The 22,645-nt window shown below is 37.4% G+C and overlaps 1 protein-coding gene across 3 annotated transcripts in view; it reads left to right on the top strand.

Annotated features, from left to right (window-relative positions):
* Positions 1–22,043, top strand: part of PLSCR4 (phospholipid scramblase 4) — a 39,264-nt gene extending 17,221 nt beyond the window's left edge. For 2 of the 3 annotated variants that reach the window (XM_024769093.1, XM_024769094.1), the window contains exons 2-9: positions 2,974–3,000; positions 4,220–4,324; positions 11,083–11,318; positions 14,707–14,749; positions 15,678–15,904; positions 17,479–17,640; positions 18,999–19,157; positions 20,018–22,043. In XM_024769093.1, the coding sequence (XP_024624861.1) occupies positions 2,994–3,000; positions 4,220–4,324; positions 11,083–11,318; positions 14,707–14,749; positions 15,678–15,904; positions 17,479–17,640; positions 18,999–19,157; positions 20,018–20,071 (993 nt within the window). In that variant the 5' untranslated portion in view covers positions 2,974–2,993 and the 3' untranslated portion in view covers positions 20,072–22,043. The remainder of the gene's footprint in view (positions 1–2,973; positions 3,001–4,219; positions 4,325–11,082; positions 11,319–14,706; positions 14,750–15,677; positions 15,905–17,478; positions 17,641–18,998; positions 19,158–20,017) is intronic. The other variant, XM_024769095.1, reaches the window with a different exon arrangement.
* Positions 22,044–22,645: the final 602 nt, after the last annotated feature.

The following is a 22,645-nucleotide window of genomic DNA, read 5'->3' as shown; positions in this document are numbered from 1 at the left end:
CCCTACTGGAGCAACACAAATGACCACATTCTGTACTCTGATAAGCAGAACAACTCATTGGAAAGAACATGGACTGGGAACTTAGAAGTACTTGAGTTTAGCAGCATTGGCCATTTACGTATTAGATGTTTTCATTTGTTTTTTTCACTATTACATTGTTTTGTTTATTTACTTTTTTTCCAGTTTATTTATTTATTTATTTATTTATTTATTTATGGCTGCGTTGGGTCTTTGTTGCGGTGCACGGGCTTTCTCTAGTTGTAGCGAGTGGGGGCTACTCTTCGTTGCGGTGCATGGGCTTCTCATTGCGGTGGCTTCTCTTATTGTGGAGCACAGGCTCTAGGCACACAGGCTCAGCAGTTGTGGCTCGTGGGCTCCAGAGCGCAGGCTCAGTAGTTGTGGCACTCAGGCCCAGTTGCCCCACGGCATGTGGGATCTTCCCAGACCAGGGCTCGAACCCGTGTCCCCTGCATTGGCAGGTGGATTCTTAAGCACTGCACTACCAGGGAAGTCCCTGTTTATTTTTTTTTTTGGTTTGTTTTTAATTTTTATTTTATATTGGAGTATAGTTGATTAACAATGTTGTGTTAGTTTCAGGTGTACAGCAGAGTGATTCAGTTATACATATACATGTGTCTGTTCTTTTTCAAATTCTTTTCTCATTTAGGTTATTACAGAGTATTAAGCAGAGGTCCCTGTGCTATACAGTAGATCCTTGTTGGTTATCTATTTTAAATATAGCAGTGTGTACATGTCAGTCCCAAACTTGCAATCTATCTCTTCCCCCACCCTTGCCCCGCTGGTAGCCATAAGTTTGTTCTCTATGTCTGTGAGTCTGTTTCTGTTTTGTAAATAAGTTCATTTGTATCATTTTTTTTCAGATTCCACATATAAGCAATATCATATTTGTCTTTCTCTGTCTGACCTACTTCACTTAGTATGATAATCTCCAGGTCCATCCATGTTGCTGCAAATGACATTATTTCATTTTTTTAATAGTTGAATAATATTCCATTGTATATATGTACCACATCTTCTTTATCCATTCATCTGTCTATGGACATTTAGATTGCTTCCATGTCTTGGCTATTGTAAACAGTGCTGCAGTGAACATTGAGGTGCATGTATCCTTTCGAACCATGTTTTTCTCCAGATATATGCCCAGGAGTGAGATTGCTGGATCATATGGTAGTCATATGGTAGCTCTGTTTTTAGTTTTTTAAGGAACCTCCATACTGTTCTCCATAGTGACTACACCAATTTACATTCCCACCAACAGTGTAGGAGGGTTCCTTTTCTCCACACCCTCTTCAGCATTTATTGTTTGTAGACATTTTGATGATGGCCATTCTGACTGCTGTGAGGTGATATCTCCTTGTAGTTTTGATTTGCATTTCTCTAATAATTAGTGATGTTAAGCATCTTTTCATGTGCCCCTTGGCCATCTGCATGTCTTCTTTGGATAAATGTCTATTTAGGTCTTTTGCCCATTTTTTGACTGGGTGGTTTGTTTTTTTGATATTGAGCTGCATGAGCTGTTTGTAAATTTTGGAGGTTAATCCCTTATTGGTCGTATCATTTGCAAATATTTTCTCCCATTCTGTGGGTCGTCTTTTCATTTTGTTTATGGTTTCTTTGCTGTGCAAACTGGAGATAATATATGAAAAGTGCTCTGCCTTTTCCTGACATTTGATAAGCATTCAGAGTATTATAGCTTTTGCTGATGTTTTCTACTTGTTATTTGTCATCGCCCAGAACTCAGAAACCTGAAATACTGAAATTCCTTTCTGTAATAATCTTTTCCCCTTGATTGAATTAATGAAATCAATGAACTCTCTCCCCAACCTCCACCCCTTGTTTCAAATATCATCCCAACTTCTAGATTACTTCTCTGAGTTATTCTCATAATGTTCACATGTACATGTTTGTTATTTAAATGTTTAACATGTCTTCTCTTGGACTCTTCTTTAAACATAACATGTCCCGATTTAAACTTTTGGTTCCTGCCCACCCCAGTCCCAACATTTTCCCACCATCTTCCCACCATCTTCCTCTCTAGTTCAGCTAATGGCATCACCATCAGCTCGGGTACCCTGGCTTAAAAAGTGAGACTCATCCTCGACTCCTCTCTTACTTAGTCCATCAGCAACTCCTGTGGGTTCTGCTTCCAAATCTTGTTATGCATCTGACGGCATCTGACCCTCTCTCATGTCACCTCCCCAGTCTAAGCCAGCATCAGCTCCCACCTGGATTACTGCTGCCATCCCTCCCCCACTGCTTCTACTCCTGCCCCTCAAGATAAAGTTTAAATCAGATCTGGTCAATCCACTGATTAAAGTCTTCCAAAGACCCCCAACTGCAATTACAACAGATTCCAAACATTTTGCCATGAGTTTCAGGTATGATCAGACCTCTGTCTCCATCTCTGACCTCGGTTCTCTTCTTTCCCTGTGTTCCAGTCACACCTGACCTCTTTCTCTCCCTTGCTCATTGCCCAAGCTCATTGCCGTCTCAAGGCCTTTGCACTTACTTTCTTGTCTTTTGGGAACTCTCTTCCTACATTTTTAGTATAATGCTTTCTGTCATAGTTCAGATAGCTGAAAGCTTACCTCCTGAGAGAGCTTTTCCCTGACCCTCCTCGAGCGCCTCATCCATGTTTTTCTTAATCTTTAACTTTGTTTTCTTCATAACTGTACTACCTAAATTTAATCTTAAATATCTCTTGATATGTTTCACTCCACTAGAATATAATCTCCAGCAGAGTGTCCATCTGGTTTACTGCTGTATTTTCAACACCTATAATAGTCCCTGGTACATAATAGATGCTCAGGAAATATTTGTTGAATTAATGAAGGAATGAAAGAAAGGTAACTGGGGACTAAAAGAATCACAGAACTTGTTACATGTATCACTAAATAATAATACTAACTATATAAATATATTTTTAAAGGTATAAAATGTGTTTTTTTTCAGGATTAATTAGAATTCTTCAAATGTCAGGTAAGTTTTTGTGAATAAATTTTAATATGCTTTATTTTCAAATGTGAACTGTGTGATTCCTTTCCTTAAAAAATTGGAGTTTATTTCACTCCAATTTATTTCACTCCAATTAAACTTAAACAAGTTTAAGTCACTTGTTTAATATTTGAAGAATATATATATATACATATATATACATTCATTTGTTCATTTATATATATGAACATTCCTCTTTATCTTTGACAGAAAAGGATTAAAAGGGTTTTATACTGGCATATAGGTACTGCAAAAATCTCTAAAGTATGTGGGGGAAAGTTAGGTAAAGGAAAAATACAGGTAGGAGAGTAAATCTGCAAAGAGAGGTAATAGTAATAAAAAGCCTGTGATGGCAGCTTGCCTTTACAGAAGAAGACTCAAAAGTAGCGCTGCTTTTTCAAGCAATGTAGGAGATGATACAAGGAGAGAAACACCACATCTGTGGGATTTGTGTTTCTTATGAGATAAAAGTCAACCAGTTAAGAGAGTCAGGACTACCTTCTAGTGAGTAATTTCTCTAATTTCAACAAGAGGACAAGCTATAACATAACAAAAGTGACTTCAGTACCTCCCTTGCAGCAATGATCTAGGTTGCTTTTAGGCAGAATATGGTAAAAATGTGACTCACTGGAGATGAAGACTGAACCACCTCCAGCTGAGCCGTGTGTAGTATTACTGCTGTTTAAAGTATTAAGTATTCATTGTGTTATGTTTTAAATTTATTAAGTATTCATCACGTTATATATTAAATTTATTAAGTATTTATTGTGTTGTGCTTTGAATTTATTTAAACACAGCCATTTTCCAAAAAGGATTCGGGACTAAATCAGATGCACTCTAAATGACTGTACTCTCCCTATTATATAATAGGAGAAGGAAGTTTTGGTACTGTGCAAGGAGTTTATGTAGATAGGAATGAGCATCAGGTCAGCTGAACACTCGCATGAAAGCTTGTTGCTTTGATCATGACAATATAATTGCTTAGTTTTATTTTTAAGTCCATATTCGGGCTAAAAATTCATCAAATATATTAATAGGTTGATGTCTAATATACATAATGAATTGCTTGTTTATAAAAAATGAGTGTATGTCATGTTGGTTATATTCATTGATGCATACCAAAATTTAAAAAATGAATATCTTCTGTAATCATATTATCATTCCCATTGTAAATCAGGTCCCCTTTCTCTCCCCCAAAATATAGTCCCCACAGGCCCTGAACAACTTGCAGATGAAATGGAGAATCAAATAAAATCACCTGATCCAAGGCCTGGTGCCCCTCCTGAGTACAATTCCCATTTTGTACCAGGTAGGTTAAATATTCAGAAAGAATCTTGCCCCTCTCCAGAAAACCATACTCATAGTTAAGATTGCTTTTAAAATTAACTAATTAATTAATGGAATGATTCAGTAAATAAATACTGGATGCCTACAGCATGCCGAGTAGTTTACTAGATGTTAATTAGAATTATATTCCTGTCTTAGGAAGGAAGTTGTGCAAACATTGATGGCATTCTCTTTGCTTTGCTTGAATGTGAAGAGAACGTTGTCCTGTGAAGAGCACAGAGGGCAGTAACTGCCTCTACTGGGGATTTGAGGGAAGCACTAACTGAGGAAATCAAGTTTTACTGGCACGTGAGGAATTTATCAATCGAAGGAAAGGGGGAAAGGGCCATACTTGCAGAAAGAACAATATGTCCAAAAGCTCAGGGTCATGAAGGTCTGCTTGGGACAAATGGCAGGAGAAGTGCAGAAAAATGGAAGTGAATGGCTTTGAGTTCTGATTCAGGAGCTTGTAGTTCAGCAAATAGTTTTATAAGTCTGAATACACAACTCATACTGTACTCAGGGACTCAGGAAAATAGATACTCCTAAGTATTTGGGCAATATGTAAATTCTTTAAAATTAAAAATACTCTTACTCTTTCACTTGGTCATGGCTAAAAAAACTAAACAAACAGTATTTTTCTCAAATGAACATCCTTATGATAGATTTTCTTTTTTTTCCAGAGAACAGCAAAACATCCACAGCTAAGCCCAGCTGTTGAAACTTAACCTTAATCTTGACTTGAAGTGGAAGCTTTTAAAAAATCTTCTCTTGCTTTTCTACCAAATTCTAGCTACTGTTGTCTTTGCTGCTACTTTTTCTCCCTAGATCTCATATTCGAAGATGCCTATGGGTTTAATTATATGCAAATTGCAGGTTATTATTTTTAGAGACACACAGACACACAGCATGGAGGGTGGGTGGGGTCCTCTAGGTGCTGAATTTTGATCCTTTGCAAGATGACAGCAGAGTGGGGTCTTCTGGATTCTGCAGCTGTTAATTCAGGTCACCACCGACCGTGTTGTGATGTTCCAGACTAAAAGGCAAACTGGAGATATTTCTTTATACTGTTATTCTCATAAAGAGATAAAAGTGACATACTATACGTTTATATAGCAAGGTCTGTTTTTAATACCAAATAGTTTATATCTCTATGCATTTATATCTCTGTGCCTTTATATTTCTAATAATATGGTTCTTGTTGGTATATGTTGAGACTTTGAGAATGTTAGGATCCTTGACCTTGTGCATTAGAGTGTTACGTTCTCAACTGTTGTGTGCCTCCCCTTCCCCCTCCCCTCTCCCTTTTTAAGCTGCTTCACAAGATTTGGAAGCTCCCCGATTCACTTTTACTTTCCTTTCAGTGGGTAGAAGAACGGTTGGTTGGTTGGTTGCTTGCTTGCTTACTTGGTTGGTTCTTTGTTTTTCAGTTATGCTGTTAAACTAAAAATCTCTGTTAAACTCCCTTACTGTCCATGTGACTGTTCTCTTTATGGTGTTTGACCAGTGATGCCGTGAGTTCGGGAAGATCTTCGCTGAACAGTCTTTTCCCCTATTGTTCATCCATTGTCAGTGTTTTATGTTGACCATGTGAAGGACATTAAAGCCCTAAAACATCTAAAAAAAAACCCAACTCTTACTTTTGACTAAGGAAATCGTTTTAATCAGGATTATATTCAAATACATTTTAGTGACTTAGAAAATGATAAAGTATAGTGATATTTCTTTAAATATATATTTAAGTGTTTGTTTAGAGGCAGAAACCAGTGAGTTAGGCTGTGAAAGAGCAGAAGAAACCCCAGTATCCACAGGATGAGGGCAAGGATGTTGTCTTGGCTCCAGACATATGATTCATGGAGCTCAGGTAGCCTTTGCCCCGGCAGTGTTTTCTGAAAACAGGGCTTCCTTTTCCCCTTTCCCTCATGTGTATGCATGTTGTGTGAATCTGATCCAGTATAACCCCTCATTATGGCTTAACCCCTGCTAAATCCAAGTTTTTGACGACCCTACATTGTAATATCACTATATATACATTTCTCTATGTTTTACTTCATTGGCTATCAACATTATCTACATAATCTCTCTTAGATTCACCAGTCACTCTATATCCAAGAACTTAGGTTCCAGTAGAACAGAAACTCCACCGTTTCTAAGAAGTAAACATTGGTTATAAATCATGTTCTGCTCATCTGGGAAAGTGTCTGTCTCTTCCTTTCTGTATCAAAAAAATAGCACAACTAATGAATTTTCAGTTATGAAAATCAGCAACAAAAATTCACTGTGATCACCATCTAGTGGCTGAACTATATACTTATTTATACTGATGCAAATTGTGTGCCCTTGATTCACATTAAGGAACTTGAAATACTAGAAATTTTAGCTTTAATGAATTTCTTTAAATTCAATTATATAATTCCATTTGCATTACATTACTGGATATTTGTTACCATTGAAAATAATTTTGGGCCAAATATGTTTAAAAACATAGTTAATAAAGAAGCCTTTGTTATATGTAGTCTATTTAAAGAGGAAAATGACATACTTTTTTGAAATAAAAAAGGATGATAATATTCAAAATAACTAAGAAAACACAAATCCCATAAAGCAGTATTTCTCAGTATTTTCCTACCTACTAGCATTGGTAGGAAAATGCTCCATAACAGAGTTCTTTATTTAAATAAGTGTGGGATACTATAGTTACACAAAGTTAAACATGTTTTGTTGTGTTTTCCTGCAGAACAATCAGAACCCTTAACGGCAATTTTAAAGCTTAAAAGAGAGTATAAAACATTTCCCACACGTAATTAGATTGTTTTTTTCTTCACTTCTCTTAACCTCTCTGAATAATACATACTTATAACAAAAATCATTTGATTACATACATTTGTATACAATTTTTTTAGAAGTATAGTCTCTAAACTGAATAGCACCATAATCTAAATTGTAATTTCTTTTCTAATTTATTGATCCTCAAAATTTGTTCCATGACGTACTTTTATCTTAAAATCACATGGTTAATACCAGAAGAATTAATCATCAACTCATTGAAGTGATATAACAATTAGTATTTTTGAGATAGTTTGTGTGACTTTTTAGGTGCATTGTATGCTTTTTAATAATAGTTCTAAAAAAATGATGAGCGGGATTTCCAAGCCAATTTGGGTACTCTTAAACACAGCTCTTAAAGGAATTAAAGTCTGTTCTTCACAACAAACTGAAACGTGAAATTTCCTCCATTTTTTCTAAAGACATTAGCACTTTTTTTCTCACTTAGCTCTAATTTAACATTGTTTCTAGTTACCATTATTTTTCTGTTAGTCTCTCCTGACTCCTGGTCTCTGTCAAGAGGTCTGTGTTCTCTACCCTTAAAAACGGGTATTCCCCAGAGGTCCTTGGGCCACTCCCCTGTCCAGCCCTGCCCTGCCCTGTCCTCTCTCTCACCTCTTCCATTCACCTGTCCTTTTACACTCTCCTAAGTTATACTGGGAATACCCCCATATGGTTTCATTTGGCTTTAACCACTTACGAATCCCTTAGCCCCTACCCACATCAGTCTCCTCTGCTCTAAACTTGCATTTCCACCTGCCTGTAGACCACTTGCCCTGGGTGACCCAGGATCTCAAACTCAGTGATTCCTCAGTGCATCTTGGGCATCTCACTCCGGAACACGTGCCCTCTGTTCTTTCTCTACACTGGAGGCCTGCAGGGACCCATGTCAGAAACTTGAGAATCTTTCCTCACATCCAGTCTACTGCCAAGACAATATGTCTCTTAAACGTCGATTATTTTCTCCACTTTCTACTCTTTTCATCACAATTAAACTTCCTTACCTCACATCTAGACTCCTGCAGGCACCTCCTTCCTAATTTAACCTTCTCACTCATAAAGGTTCTAAATGTAAAACTGGTCACTCCATTTTACATTTTACTAGCATAAAGCTCAGGTTCTTTGCACAGAGCATAGGTCTTTCATAATCGTCACTTCCTCCCCACCTTCCTTTCTGTTTTGTTTGCTAAATCTCTATATATGCATGGCCTTTATTCCTGTGGTACTGAGCTTCCTCTGTGCGGCTGCTCATTTTGTACCTGCTGTATCGAAAACTTTTGCTCATCGTAAAGGTGCTGGCTGGGTCTAATGTGTCAGCACTTACATCACAGGGTACCTCTTCTGCCTAGGTTAGTTGCCCCTCCTCTCTAATCACTTCACATACTATGCGTCTACCAGTGAATATGTTACAGACCCAGGTCCTTGGACAATTTAATCAACAGAAATTGTTAAGAGGCAAGATGAGAAGTTGAAGCAGGGCTTTACTGGGATTCCTGCTACAGCAGAGGGAGCGAGAATAAGAAGCAGGTGGCCTTGCTCACTCCCCGAGGCAGGGACTGAGCTGGTTCCTTAAATGGGGTGAGGGTAGGGACGGGTCAGTGGGTTGGGCAGGAGGCGTAGCCTGGGTGGTCTTCCCACCCCCTTGGTGGTGCTGTGTGCAGAGATCATGCACAGGACCCTGCTTTTGCATGCAACCGTTCATAATATTTCCATATGATGCATTTTAATTTCTGTAAGTTTAGTAATGTCCCCATTTTCACCCCTGTGTTTAACAATTGAAGTCTATTTTTTTTTCTTGGTTAGTCTGGCTTAAGGTTTCTCAATTTTGTTGATCTTTTAAAAGAACCTACTTTTGGTTTTGCTGATTTTTTAAAAATTAATTAATTTATTTATTTTTGGCTGTGTTGGGTCTTCGTTTCTGTGCGAGGGCTTTCTCTAGTTGTGGCAAGTGGGGGCCACTCTTCATTGCAGTGCACGGGCCTCTCACTATCGCGGCCTCTCTTGTTGCGGAGCACAGGCTCCAGACGCATAGGCTCAGTAGTTGTGGCTCACGGGCCCAGTTGCTCTGAGGCATGTGGGATCTTCCCAGACCAGGGCTTGAACCCGTGTCCCCTGAATTGGCAGGCAGATTCTCAACCACTGCGCCACCAGGGAAGCCCAGTTTTGCTGATTTTTGTCTATTGTTTTTCCTGTTTCATTTCACTCACTTCTACTTCAGTGTTTATTATTTCCTCCTGCTTGCTTTGGGTTTGATTTATTTCTAAGGTGGAAAGTTGGGTTACTGATTTGAGCTATTTCTTTTTTAGTGTAGGTGTTTACAGCTGTCAGTTTCCCTCTAAGCACTGTTTTAGCTGCATCCCATAAGCTTTGGTATATTGTGCTTTTGTTTCATTCATCTCAAAGTATTTTCTCATTTCTCTCATGATTTCTTTTTACCCCTTTGTTTATTTAAGAGTGTATTGATTTATTTCCTCATATTTGTGATTTCCAAAATTTCTTCTATTATTATTGATTTCTGGTTTTATTCCATTGTAATAGAATATACTCTGTATGATTTCAGGTATCTTAAATTTGTTGAGACTTGTTTTATGGCCATCCAGTAGGTCTATCCTGGAGAAGGTTCTATGTGCATTTGAGAAGAATGTTTAGTCTGTTGTTGTTGGGTAGAGTGTTCTATACATGCCTGTTATGTATTGTTTCATTTATAGTGTTTTTCATGCTTCTATTTCCTTTTTGATCTTCTGCTTAGGTGTTCTATCCCTTATTGTGAGTGGGGTATTGCAGCCTCCAACTATTGTTCGTTGGATTGCCTATTTCACTTTTTAGTGTGTCAGTTTTTGCTTCATGTATTTTGAAGCTCTGTTTTTAGGTGTATATAATTGTTATGTCTTCTTGATGGATTGACACTTCTGTTATTATAATAAAATGTTCTTTACCTCTAGTAACAGTTTTTGTCTTAAAGTATATTTTGTCTGACATAAGTATTGTTATTTCACTAGTTTTATTAATGAAGTACTAATGCAAAGTTCAAGGATGAACCTTGAAAACTTGCCAAGTAAAAGAAACCAGATACAAAGGCTATGTCACATGATTTTATTTATATGAAATGTCCGGATTAGGCAAATCTATAGAGATAGCGGTTTCCAGGGACTGGGGGAAAAGATGGGGAATGACCGCTAATGGGTATGGGATTTTTGGGACGGGTGATGAAACTGTTCTGGAGTTAGATAGCAGTCATTAAAAGAACCCCTTTGGGGGGCTTCCCTGGTGGCGCAGTGGTTGGGAGTCCGCCTGCCAATGCGGGGGACACGGGTTCGTGCCCCGGTCCAGGAGGATCCCGCATGCCGCGGAGTGGCTGGGCCCGTGAGCCATGGCCGCTGAACCTGCGCATCCAGAGCCTGTGCTCCGCAGCAGGAGAGGCTGCGGCTGTGAGAGGCCCGCGAGCCGCAAAAAGAAAAAAAAAAAAAGAACCCCTTTGAAGTTTAGTAGACCTTACTATCTTTATGACCTTAAACAATAATAACAGTAAACATAGTAACAAAAAATTAACCATGCTAATTATATGCTAGGCCTTGCGCTAATCCTACTATAACCTAATGAAGTAGGTATATTATTATCTCCAAAGAAGGAAGCTAATGCCTAGAGGCTAACATGTTAACTTGATATTTCAACCTTACTTCTGTACCTCTGAAATGGGAATAATTGTCTCATAAGGCTTAAGAGGATTAAATGAGTTAATATGTAAATCCCCTTAGTACATTTTGGTACATCCTACACACTCGTAAAATGGAACACCTTGTTATTTTTAAGTGGAGGCTGTGTGATTCATATCATCTCCATGTAAAAAGTCATGCTAATTTCCAATATATTGTAGTGTTTATAATGTATAACACTTTCATTTGTTTTTGAACACAGGGCCCCCTGGACCAGCTGTCCCTCCTCCTGCAGGCCACCCAGGAGGCTTGCCTGTGGGATACTACAGTCCACATCAGCCCACTACCTTCCCCTTGTACATGCAAACTGGTGGTAGCCATCCTATCCAGTACCAGCCTGGAAAATATCCTGCACCACAACATTCTGCTCCAATAGTATGGATGCCAATGCCAACTGTTATGCCAAACTGTCCTCCAGGTCTGGAATATTTAGCCCAGGTACTCCACACAAATCCAAATTATTTTCTTACAAAGTATGACTGGGGATCCAAAAAAAAGAGACTGGATAGAGTAGATAAAGGGATGGGTCAGTGATGACAGATGTTTGTGAGACTATCGGAGTGGTAGTGCTAATTTCAGAAATGTGAATGGGGAACAAAGAAGATAGGGATTTTTTTGGTGGGATGCTATGGTTTTTGTGAAGGTTGTATATTGAATTTTAAGACATTCAAGATGTCCTATTGAAGGCAGTTTAAAAACTAGGAATTGGAATAGAAGAAAAATTATCAAAGATGTTAATTGGAGTGTCATTTGCTTAGAAGTAAAGGCTGAATGTCAAGAAAAGCAATATTACAAAGAACAGAACAGAACAGTAGACAGTGAGTAAATCACTCAGTGCCTCAGGCCATTGCTATTTCTCACCACCCATAGTTTTCATCAACCAGTCTTGTCACCTCCCAAAGCATACAAGGTAAATAAAAATAGGGGACCTCCAAGGATACTGTTTCAGGTCAAGGTCCGGAGAACCCCTTTCCACAACACAGAGACTCTCTAATTTTTATCTAGATGGACATTCTAGGACTGGGCCACCCATTTCAGAAACTGGGGCAACATGCCCACAGGTTTGTGTACCATCAAATGGTATTGTTTAAAAACCCATGTCAGAAATAAAAATGTTGCTTAATGAAAATAAGATAAACCTAGTATTGCAAATCCCCTAGAAACTACTAAATCATGTTTCACTTTTAGAAAAAGCAAGTGTTGGAATATTGATACATTATAAGCAAGGGACTTGCCAATTCAATACGTGTCTCCCCACCGTAGTCAACCAAATGTTCCTTGGAGTTGACATGTTTCTCTTTTCAGTTTTATATACTGACTGTTGATCCTGTGCATTGAAAACCATTGTTACAAAGTTCTAGTGTTGATCTTTGAAAGTAATACAGTTGTTTCAGGAAAATTTGGATTTTACATAAACCAAAAACTTTATTAACCTGTTGTTTGGCAAAATATTGACAAAGCCAGTCATTCAGGTACAGTGCTAGAGTAACTACATTATTTTGGAAGCTTATAAAATGCTTATAAGTTAACCAAGTTTAGAAAGTTTATTTTTTACTTGATGATAAATATAGAAAATTTCCTTAGAAATCCAAGATCTAGAGTCATTTCTTTTTAAAAATGTATAGCTTTAATATTGTTCATTTAAATATTAAAAAACCATTTTCTTAATTTCTTCTGTTACTTTCAGTGAAGTTAAATGAGCATATTTTACGAATTCTATTTTCCCTTTCAGCAATGTTTTTAGTTTAAAAAAAAATTGAAAAAGAAACAAATAATACAGGTTTAGAGCCAGACAAACCTGGGTTTTAATTCTAGCTCTACTCTCTCCTCACTCTACTACCTTGAGTAACTTTTCTAACCTCTTGGTGCTTGAATTTCATCATCTATAAAATAGTGCTAGTCATACCTACTCTATTGGTTGTTAGGAGAATTTTTAATGAGATAAGGTTTGTAACGTGCCTAATATTTTTGGCACATGGGACCCACACAGTGGATAATAGCTGTGAGGATGTTTTTAGTTGAAACACCTTGTGTGTAGGTGGAAGACACAGAGCCAGGCATCTAAGCATTTTTTCCTCCTAGGCTTTTATTTTTTATTTTTGGCTGTACCTTAGTTCCCCGACCAGGGATTGAGCCCATGCCCCCTGCAGTGGAAGTGTGGAGTCTTAACCACTGGACTGCCAGGGAAGTCCCTATCATAGTCTTTTTGCCATCTCGTGTGCAAATTACATGAATCATTATCAGGACTATCCTGACACTTTAACATCCAGAGTAGCAGGTTTATATTATTTCTAGAATACTGGCTTGGCCAGTGACTCCACACTTTGTTAGAACTGCTTCTTAACAACCGTAGTATCTTATTGGGTAAACTTCTTTCACAGTAACAAGCATTTCTTTAGAATATTTTGCCCAGCAGTAGAAGCTTTTACCAAGTAGTGAATATTTTTACTTTTTAGTTATAGATGTTTAAGAGTCCCTAGAGTTTTTCAAAGGGACTGTAAACCACCCTAGTGGCCACTTTTGATAATTTTGTAAGACATGTTTAGGCCCTCTCACCTGATTGTGTTTTTTTTTTTTTTTTGCGGTACGCGGGCTTCTCACTGTTGGGGCCTCTCCCGTTGCGGAGCACAGGCTCCGGAGGCGCAGGCTCAGCGGCCATGGCTCACGGGCCGATCTGCTCCGCGGCATGTGGGATCTTCCTGGACCGGGGCACGAACCCATGCCCCCTGCATCGTCAGGCGGACTCTCAACCACTGCGCCACCAGGGAAGCCCGAAAAATTTTTTAATGAAAGAAAGATTGTATTCTCTCTATACCCACCTGTAATGGATCACGCCACAAAATGTTTATGTCAGGTTACATTATTTTAAATTTTATTTATTACCACAGTAATGTAGTGTTCATTAATTAATGTATTCAACAAACATTTGGTAAAATATGGCATTTCAGGCAATGTTCTGGGCTCAGGCATTAGGAATGATCTAATGATCTAAATTATCTACAATTAGATAGATACGAGTAGTCTGTCCTTAAGGGGGTTTCTTTTCTGCTAGGATGTTCTCAAGTATAACAGATGATGGGCCAAAGTGTTTATCTTTACAGTGATTCCTAAGTAAAGTTAAGGTAGAAGTTGGTCTAATGGTATTACCAACCTCCCTTTTCAAGGGATTCCATCCTTGGAGAATGTTTCCTCTCCTTTGCCCTCATCCTATTCACATGCTTCCAGCTCTCTTGGATCTTCCCCTATTAAAGTCTGCACTTAGGGAAGACCCTGGCATCAGCAGCCCAAGTGAATGGAAGTCAGTGTGTTAACCTCTTTCAGAGGTACTGTGAAGTAATATGAGATCGGACATTCCTGTGCAAGGTCCACCCTGCCTCATTCACTCTCCCTAAGCCACTGAGAAAATTGGCTTCTCTGTGGCTGGTCCATGTTAAACTGTCCCGAACTTCCTGACAAGTCCAGTCTGTGGGTGACATATCAGAGAGACCAGTGAGTAGGAACTGAACTAGGCAACATAGCTTCTTCTAGATGCTGTTACTGAAGCAGGAAGATGATTTTCTGATATTTTAGAGAATTGTTTCAATATTTTACAGTGGACATGGAGGAAAGTGTTCTATCTGGACAGCTCTGCTAATAACCATCTGATCAGGTGCAAATGGGCTGATTTTGCTTGATAAAAATGTTTTTGATTCCATTCAGTTTCAGAGAGATATTTTTGTATCAATTGATACATTTAATTTCTGTCTCATCAGTTTTTTTTCTAATACTGGTTTGATTTGATTCTGTTATTTCTCTCTCTCCTAATTGCTTTGTTCTATCCCAACAGTTGGACAACATACATGTTCTTCAGCATTTTGAACCCCTGGAAAGTATGTATAATTTTGTAGTGTCCAGCAATATTTGAATCAGGTGAAAATTTGCATTATCCAATATCTAGTTCCTTATTTATATTGATCATTTTTTAGTGGTTCAAAGAGAAAAGACTATCCTCTATTACCCTATCTTCAAGAAAGTAATAAAGGGACTTAACTTTGTATAATTTTATCTGTTTACACATCATACATGAGCTCTTAGATTTCAAAAGGACTTAAACATTTTTACCTGATTGAACGCCCTATCCTTTACCCATCTCAACTCCTCCATATTCACTTTTCATGGACAAGGGAAAGAAGGAGCAAAAAGACTAGATGAGCTAGTCAAGGGCACCCTAGTCAGCTAATCAATGGCAGAACTGGAAATAGAGTCTCAGTCTGCTGAGTTCTAAGTCCAATGCTGTGGAAGTAAGAAAAAATCACGGTAAACACAATGCCTGTTCTCAGTTCCCCTCACTGTATCAGATCTACACCCTCATTTCATTCATTTTACCTCCACATAGAGCCTTTGACTTTTCTTATTTAGTTTTCTTATTTGCAATTAGTAATGACCCTAATCCTCTCAGCATATTTCATAAGCTGATTAATTCATGGTCTGGTGTATGATTTCCTCTAAATGTTTTTATAATTAAAGTTTTCTTAATTCAAGTACTCCAGGAATATTGTTTCCAATCTTTGCTTCTATGTGGAAAAGTTTTAAAAATCATTTTACACTGAACTTCTTAAAAGAAATGTTTTAAAAGTTCAAAATTACCTATATACTTATAGGGCATATGAATTACAATGGCATTCTAATAATTGCATATTTTTCACCTGAAATTTTTTAAAAAGCTCTTTTGCTTTAGGCCCCTGTGAAATCCTACAAAAGGACTTCTTGAGGCCCATTTTAACTGCTTCTAAAATAAGATGGCTCTCTCATTTTTAGTGATAACAGATTTTGAAACTAATAATACATATGATATTAAAAACAACCTGGGCCAGATGGTTTACTTTGTGACCGAAGACACAGATGATTATACCAGGAATGCTTATCGGACACTGAGGCCCTTTGTGCTCCGGGTCACTGACTGTATGGGCCGAGAAATCATGACAATGCAGAGACCTTTCAGATGCACCTGCTGTTGCTTCTGTTGCCCCTCCACCAGGCAAGAGGTAAGAGGACAGAAGTCTCATCCATTGTTTCTTTCTGATCCAACTCTTCCCTGCACGATTGTGCTCCTTCCAAAGCTACACAGGAGGGGACTTTCATGGCACAGGCAGAATGGAAGAAGATATTGGGATGAGGGGAGGAAGGAAGCCAAATGCCAAATTGTCTTACCTATGGAAAAACCACAAAGACATTTTTCATGTGGGTTCATGTCTTCAGGTGCTAGTTGGCGGGGGGGTCAAGCACAAATGAGGGTTATTTAGTCAGTGATCGCAATTCTATCAGTTGTGTCTACTGAATTAGAAATTAGTCTGTTACCTAGAACACACATTTGTCTAAATGTGCCTACATATCCCCAAATGAGGTCACACTAAATGTAGACATGCTTTTAAATAGGATTGGAAGAAACTTGAGATACTTTTACTCTACCCATCATAATTTACACCTTGCTACAGATAAAGAAAGGGTGGCTAAAAATGAATAAGTGCCTGAGGATGGTGTTACACTTGGTAGATGCTGGAACTAGGAAGCAGTTGTGCCAAGTTGCAGTTTAATTGCTCTTCTATAATCTGTGCTGCCCTAGGAAAATTGTCTGCTACAGGGAAGAGAAAAGTTTTAGAGAGAGATCCAAGAGAATCTGAATTTCAAATATGCCACCTACTTAAAAGTGGGCAATTTACTTAACCTGTTTTAGCCTCAGTGTTCTTAATATGTTAACTGGGCAGAAAAAAATACCTCCTAGGATCACTGGGATTTTAATTATATGTTAAGTACCAGCATTTTCAATAGAATTTACTTATAGCCTCTGTGCCTTGATTTATTCACCTATAAAATGGAGATATTAATAGTACCTATCTCATAGGATGGTTATTTTGAGGATTATATAGTAAGTAAATGTCAACTGTGTTAGTAGTGCCTGGCAAATAGTTTAGTGCTCAGTGAATATTAGCAATTGTCAGATAGCTTACTCCTTTGTCATTATTGTCTTTGTATAATAACAGTCTTATATTTGAGATCAGTCTCCGCTTCATCCTATACTTATACACACATACTGTTGTCTTCACAACATACAATTTTCAGAATGCCTCTTTTCTCTTGTTTCCTATTACACTTGTCATGTCTGAGATGTCAGTCTAAGAAGCTAGCATGTTACTTTTTCATGGATTGTGCCAGAAGACATGAGAACCCTAGGTCAGGGGCAAAGGACTTTATTACAGCACAGTAAGCAGCATGAACTCCAGCACACGTGCGTAGGTCCCCTCATCCCCAAGTTCTACAAGGATGACTCAGCGGATCCCAGGTAGATGCTACATATGCAGCTAAGGGACATGGAGCTTGGAGAACTGACCATTTTATAACAAGGAGTAATTTTGTCCCAAAGGGAACATGACTTCATCTCTCAAGGCTGTTCACTGAAATACAGCCCTAAGAAATAGCCTGGGGATAATGGAAGACTCTTTCCCAGTGACAGTTTCCCTAGTTCTTGAATGAATTAGGAACATACCTAGATTGTGTGTATCTGTGTATGTGTACATGTATACATGTAGCATCTTCGCCTCTGTCACTGCCTCATTTGCAGCTGGAGATGCAGTGTCCTCCTGGCGTCACCACTGGCTTTGTCATGGAACACTGGAACCTGTGCAGGGCGGTGTACAGCATCCAAAATGAGAAGAAAGAAGATATGATGGGAGTGCTTGGGCCATGCTCAACCTATGGCTGTGGTTCAGATTCTGTTTTTGAGGTAAACAAATATAAAAATAAATGTTTCTACTATTTTTTTCTACATCTACTAACAGACCTCAGAATGATGTGCTTTTAGATGATTTTTTTGTGTGTGAATGAATAAAGTAATGTGAGGAAAGAGTTAACTAACCAGTTGACATTGAAAAATTTTCAAATTATCATTAGGGGATTGCTTAACGTTTTCCACAATGTGAGCTTCTTTTGCATGATTTCAGTGTTTGATAAAGATAAGAAGAAACCATTTAAAACATTAAACCTGAGAATAAATAGCCTAACCTAATCCATCTATTTTATTCTTGGCTGTATTTCACTAACCATTTTTACCAAAGATTTCCAGGAACAGAATATAGGTCCTGAGTAATGAAAAGGCCCCACATATCACAGAACCAATAGAGCACCCCTGAGGTTGTGCAAATTGCTTATTTGCAAGATAGAAGTCTGTCTGCATCCTCAAGAAACAAGACAACACTCATAAACCAGGATAAATCTTATAGTGGATTATAACATTTTCTGGAAGAAGGAAAATCCGTCTGTTCTGCCTTCATCTCAATGGCCACAAAATGATAGCTTATTACTCTTAACAGTTGTGACAAAGGAGATTCCTGGGCTTCTTAAAGAGTTCTTTCTAAATGCCTCACAATTCAACAAAATTGATAATCCAGAATTGCTCATTCAAATATTTTCTATGACACCCAATAAACTTTCCTTAGTTCTCATTTTACATAACCATATCATCAACCATGACTTATTTATTAAAAGGCCATTATAGATAGATAGAAAATGTAGATAAGCCAGATTTCGAGGGCAGGGTGTGTGGGTCATTTTAATCACCAAAATGTAGTGTTTGGTTATTATCCTTGTGGCAGGTGCCTTCTAGAAGCTGAAGCCCTTTGGGATTCTGACATACTTTAAGAAGACAGGGCCCACAAAAGCCTGAGTGATCATATGGATTTTGTGAAGTGAAAAGAGCCATACCACCTTGCTTTTGCTAACATGTTTCCCTCGACTGGGAAAGACTCCCTCCCAATCCCCAATTCCCACCCTTTGCTATATGAAAAAGAATTTCAAAATCAGTTTAAATCATACCTCCTCTGACAGGCTTCCCTAATAACTCATTTGAGGGTGAAGAAAGAACACTGACCTGAGAATTGTAAGATACTCCCCAGCTTGGTTGTCAACCAGTTGCAAGGCACTTAACCCTTCTTGGCCATAATTCCCTATTTGAAATTATATTATTACTATATTCATTTCCTGCACCATATTTATACTACCTCCGTGTAAACTGCTTATAAACAGGAGAATAAAGCATGTAGTTTAACATCTTTAAATCATAAAGTCACTTTCTTGTCTTTCTAGGTCATATCCCTTGATGGTGTATCCAGTATCGGCAGTATTACTCGGAAGTGGAATGGTGTGTTATCAGCAATGAGTGATGCTGACCACTTTGAAATTCACTTCCCATTAGACCTGGATGTGACAATGAAAGCCATGATTTTTGGAGCTTGCTTCCTCATTGTAAGCCTTTTGCTTCTGAGTTATCCTGAGAGAATTATTCTTTCTGATGAGAAGCAGTGTAGTGCAGTAGAAAGGCAATACGACTTGAAGCTGTCTCTGCCACTTACTAGTTATATGTCTTGCAAAGTGTTTAACACTTGCAAGCCTCAGTTTCCTTATTTGTAAAATGGAAATGAAAACACACACACATATATATATATATATATATTTCAGGGTTATGAGTATTAGCTATCATATGAGTAAAGGGGCCAGGAGAGTGCTTGAAAGATACTAGGCATCCAGTGGGTGTAATTGTCATCATTTCATGTTACTTACCATTCTCACTACTTAAAGATGCCTGTTCTTTGATTTCTTAGTGAAATAAAATAACTCTAAAGCTGATGTTCTCTCCCTTCATCTATTACCTCTTTGTCAATATACCTAAGATTTATTAGGTACAATTTCCTTGCTGTATTCCTGTCTGATTAGTGGCTAATATTCATAAATCATAGAAATAAAATTGATAGCATTTACCTTAAAAACCTAATTAACATATTGCAATTGGTATATTTAACATCTTTAATATTGATTATCAAGGTTTTCCTCCTTTCAACAAGGAAAATTTAGTTAATTGGTACCCCAGATGGAAAACTTATTGACTACCCAGTTTCAGATTTGCAATTGCTGTTCTTCATATTAGGTTCTCTTCATGAAAATTTCATTAGCTTGATTTATCCTTAACTGGAATGAGATCACCTGATAAATTATGAAGAATAACATTTTGTGCATTGCACCTAATTATCTATTTACATTCTTTATATAATTATTTATCTATCTAATTTGATATTTATCTATACATATAATTCTTTTTCCAATTTCAGGACTTCATGTATTTTGAGAGCTCTCCACCACAACGTTCATCCACTCATAATTGATGGACACCGCAAATCAGCAATTCTGATTAATGAAAACAATTTAGAAAAGTTGGTTGGGCTTACAGTCGGCCCTCAATTATTCACAAATATATTTATCTGCTCTTGCAGATTATTGTTATTGGGTATTAGCTTTGACAGGTAGGCTGAGCGTGTAAGTGAAAGAACACATCTAAACATGTGTTTCAATTGAGTATCTGTCTACCCGTCTACTTGGTAGACTAGGAGTTTACCTGAAAAAGTTATGACCCATTAACCAAGTAAACATATATATAGTGAACTTGAAAACGCTTTAAACATGAGATATGGGGAAATGAATCCCAAAGCTTTCACATTAATTGATAGTAAAATGATGGGCTTTTTAGAGCAATCTTTGTTGAGATAGAGTAATATAGCTTCTAACTCTGACCCTCTCCTCTCCATCAACATGTCCAGTTACTGAAGACAAATTTGATTCCAGGTGAAAAGAATGATACTCTTCATTGTTAAAAACCAAACGGAAGGCAGAGAGGAATACTGTGTTTTATTGCCCAAGGAAAATTTTACTTGTGCAAATGTATCAGAACCTTATTTTGCAAACTTCATAAAAATTTCAATGGAAATTTTTATTTTATTACAAAATAAAACATGTTTTTCATATCATAAGGTTATATTTTCTATGCCTCATTTACTAGCATACACAATCAGGAGCTGCCTCTGTATGAAGATAGAGTCAGACTACCAGGGCCATTAACCAATCTAGATCTCTGAGCAGTTTAGAGACATCAGTACCCTTATGAGAAGCTTGTATTTAATACATTTAACCTCTCTTGGTTATAGATGTCTTACATGTAAAATAGGTTCGGTCGAATCTCTAAGATTGCCTATTGAACCTGTGTCTCATTTGATATGACACAGAGGAGATGAGTTTTTTTTTCTTACAGGAAGATCCCTGATTTGAACTGTGCTGTTCAGATTGCAAAAGTTGGAGTTTTGTTTTTAAATTTTGCAATGTGACATTCTGCATAGCACTTTGTAAAAGCAAAAGTTACAAATGCAGGCACGGCTTAATATTGTTTTGCTGTTTTTTATTTAAATGATAGATAAATCTGTATCTATGCAAAGAAAATGATAAAACACAGCAAACATGCTGCTTCTCTGGGATCTATAGCTTATCAGTAAAGATTATTTGGATCAACATAGTAAAAGTATAAATTACACTTATTTGTATTAACTAGTTAAAATCACAGTGTATTAGTGAATACACTCTGATAAATCAACTTGCCTCTACTGCACTTTAGCTTCCTATCTGGACCTGAACTGTGTTCTTTCAACATAGCCAGTACATAGAATGGAATGTATTCTTCCACTGCTCTTTATTAAAAGAAGCAAGACTGAGTGTTCTTTGGTATGAGATGAAGGCCTTCACCCACAGTTCCTATTGAAGTGAAAGAAAGGTGACTCATTTTAAAATTATATTCATCTTTTCATGGTAAATGTTGTTTTACCCAGTTTCTTGTAATGTTCATTTTTATATGCTACTACTAGCTTTCTAAAAAAATGTAAAAACTGCTTGTTTCTAAAATAATAATTACCTTATATTTAAGGCAATTGTAGTCTTAAATGGACAGATATATTATTTCTTATAATGATGTCTGACATTTGATAGAGCAAATCAGACAATAGTATTCAGAAAGTTTACTATATAAACTTTCCATTTTTACTTGCCTACATCCCTACATTCTAAGACCTGATGCATACTACTAAGAAAAAATTATTTCTAGCGTGACATTTCAAATTTCTGTTTTAAGTTGTTGTGGTATTAACATGTCTCTTACAATTTCTTTCTTTAAAAATAATACTATGTTTCTTATATTTTTATACTACAGTTTATATTATAATTTTTATGTTTCTTAACGATATTTCATTGTGTAAAACTGATCAGATTGATTAACAAAACAAGCCATTCTCTGAAATGTGTGTGTTTTCATGTTTCATCATATTGTTTTTGGCTTCTAAATAAATATATTATAGTTTATAGTAAAATACTGTTTTATTTTTGACTTGTGATTGAGGCTTTGCAATAGACTGGATGTTTGTATTCCCCCCACCCCAAATTTATGAATTACCTGTGTGACGGTATTTGGAGTGGAGCCTTTGGGAGGTGATAGGTCGTGTAGGTGGAGCCCTCATGAATGGGATTAGTGCCCTTATAATCTGCCAGCCTTCATCTTGGAATTCCCATCCTCCAGAGTTAAATGTTTGTTGTTTAAGCCACTCAGTCTGCAGTATTTTTGTTATAGCAGCCCGAACAAACTGACAGAAATTGGTACCGAGAAATGGGGATGCTGCATAACAAATATGTAAAAATACGGCACTGGCTTTGGCACTGGGTGAGGAATAGAGGCTGGAAGTTTTAAGGTGCATACTGGTAAAAACCTATATTGACATGAACAGAATTTTAAAGATAATTCTGATGAGAGCTTAGGAAGAAAAGAGGCAAACTGTAGAGAAAACCTCAGTCTTCTTAGAGAATACCTAATTAAACATGAACAGGATATTGGTAGAAATATGGACAATAAAGACCAGGATGGAAAT

Source organism: Neophocaena asiaeorientalis, unplaced genomic scaffold (genome assembly GCF_003031525.2).
Source record: "Neophocaena asiaeorientalis asiaeorientalis breed wild unplaced genomic scaffold, Neophocaena_asiaeorientalis_V1.1 scaffold118, whole genome shotgun sequence".
Taxonomy (NCBI): Eukaryota; Metazoa; Chordata; class Mammalia; order Artiodactyla; family Phocoenidae; genus Neophocaena; species Neophocaena asiaeorientalis.
Note: the sequence above shows the minus strand (reverse complement) of the source record. Positions and strands in the feature narration are given on the sequence as shown.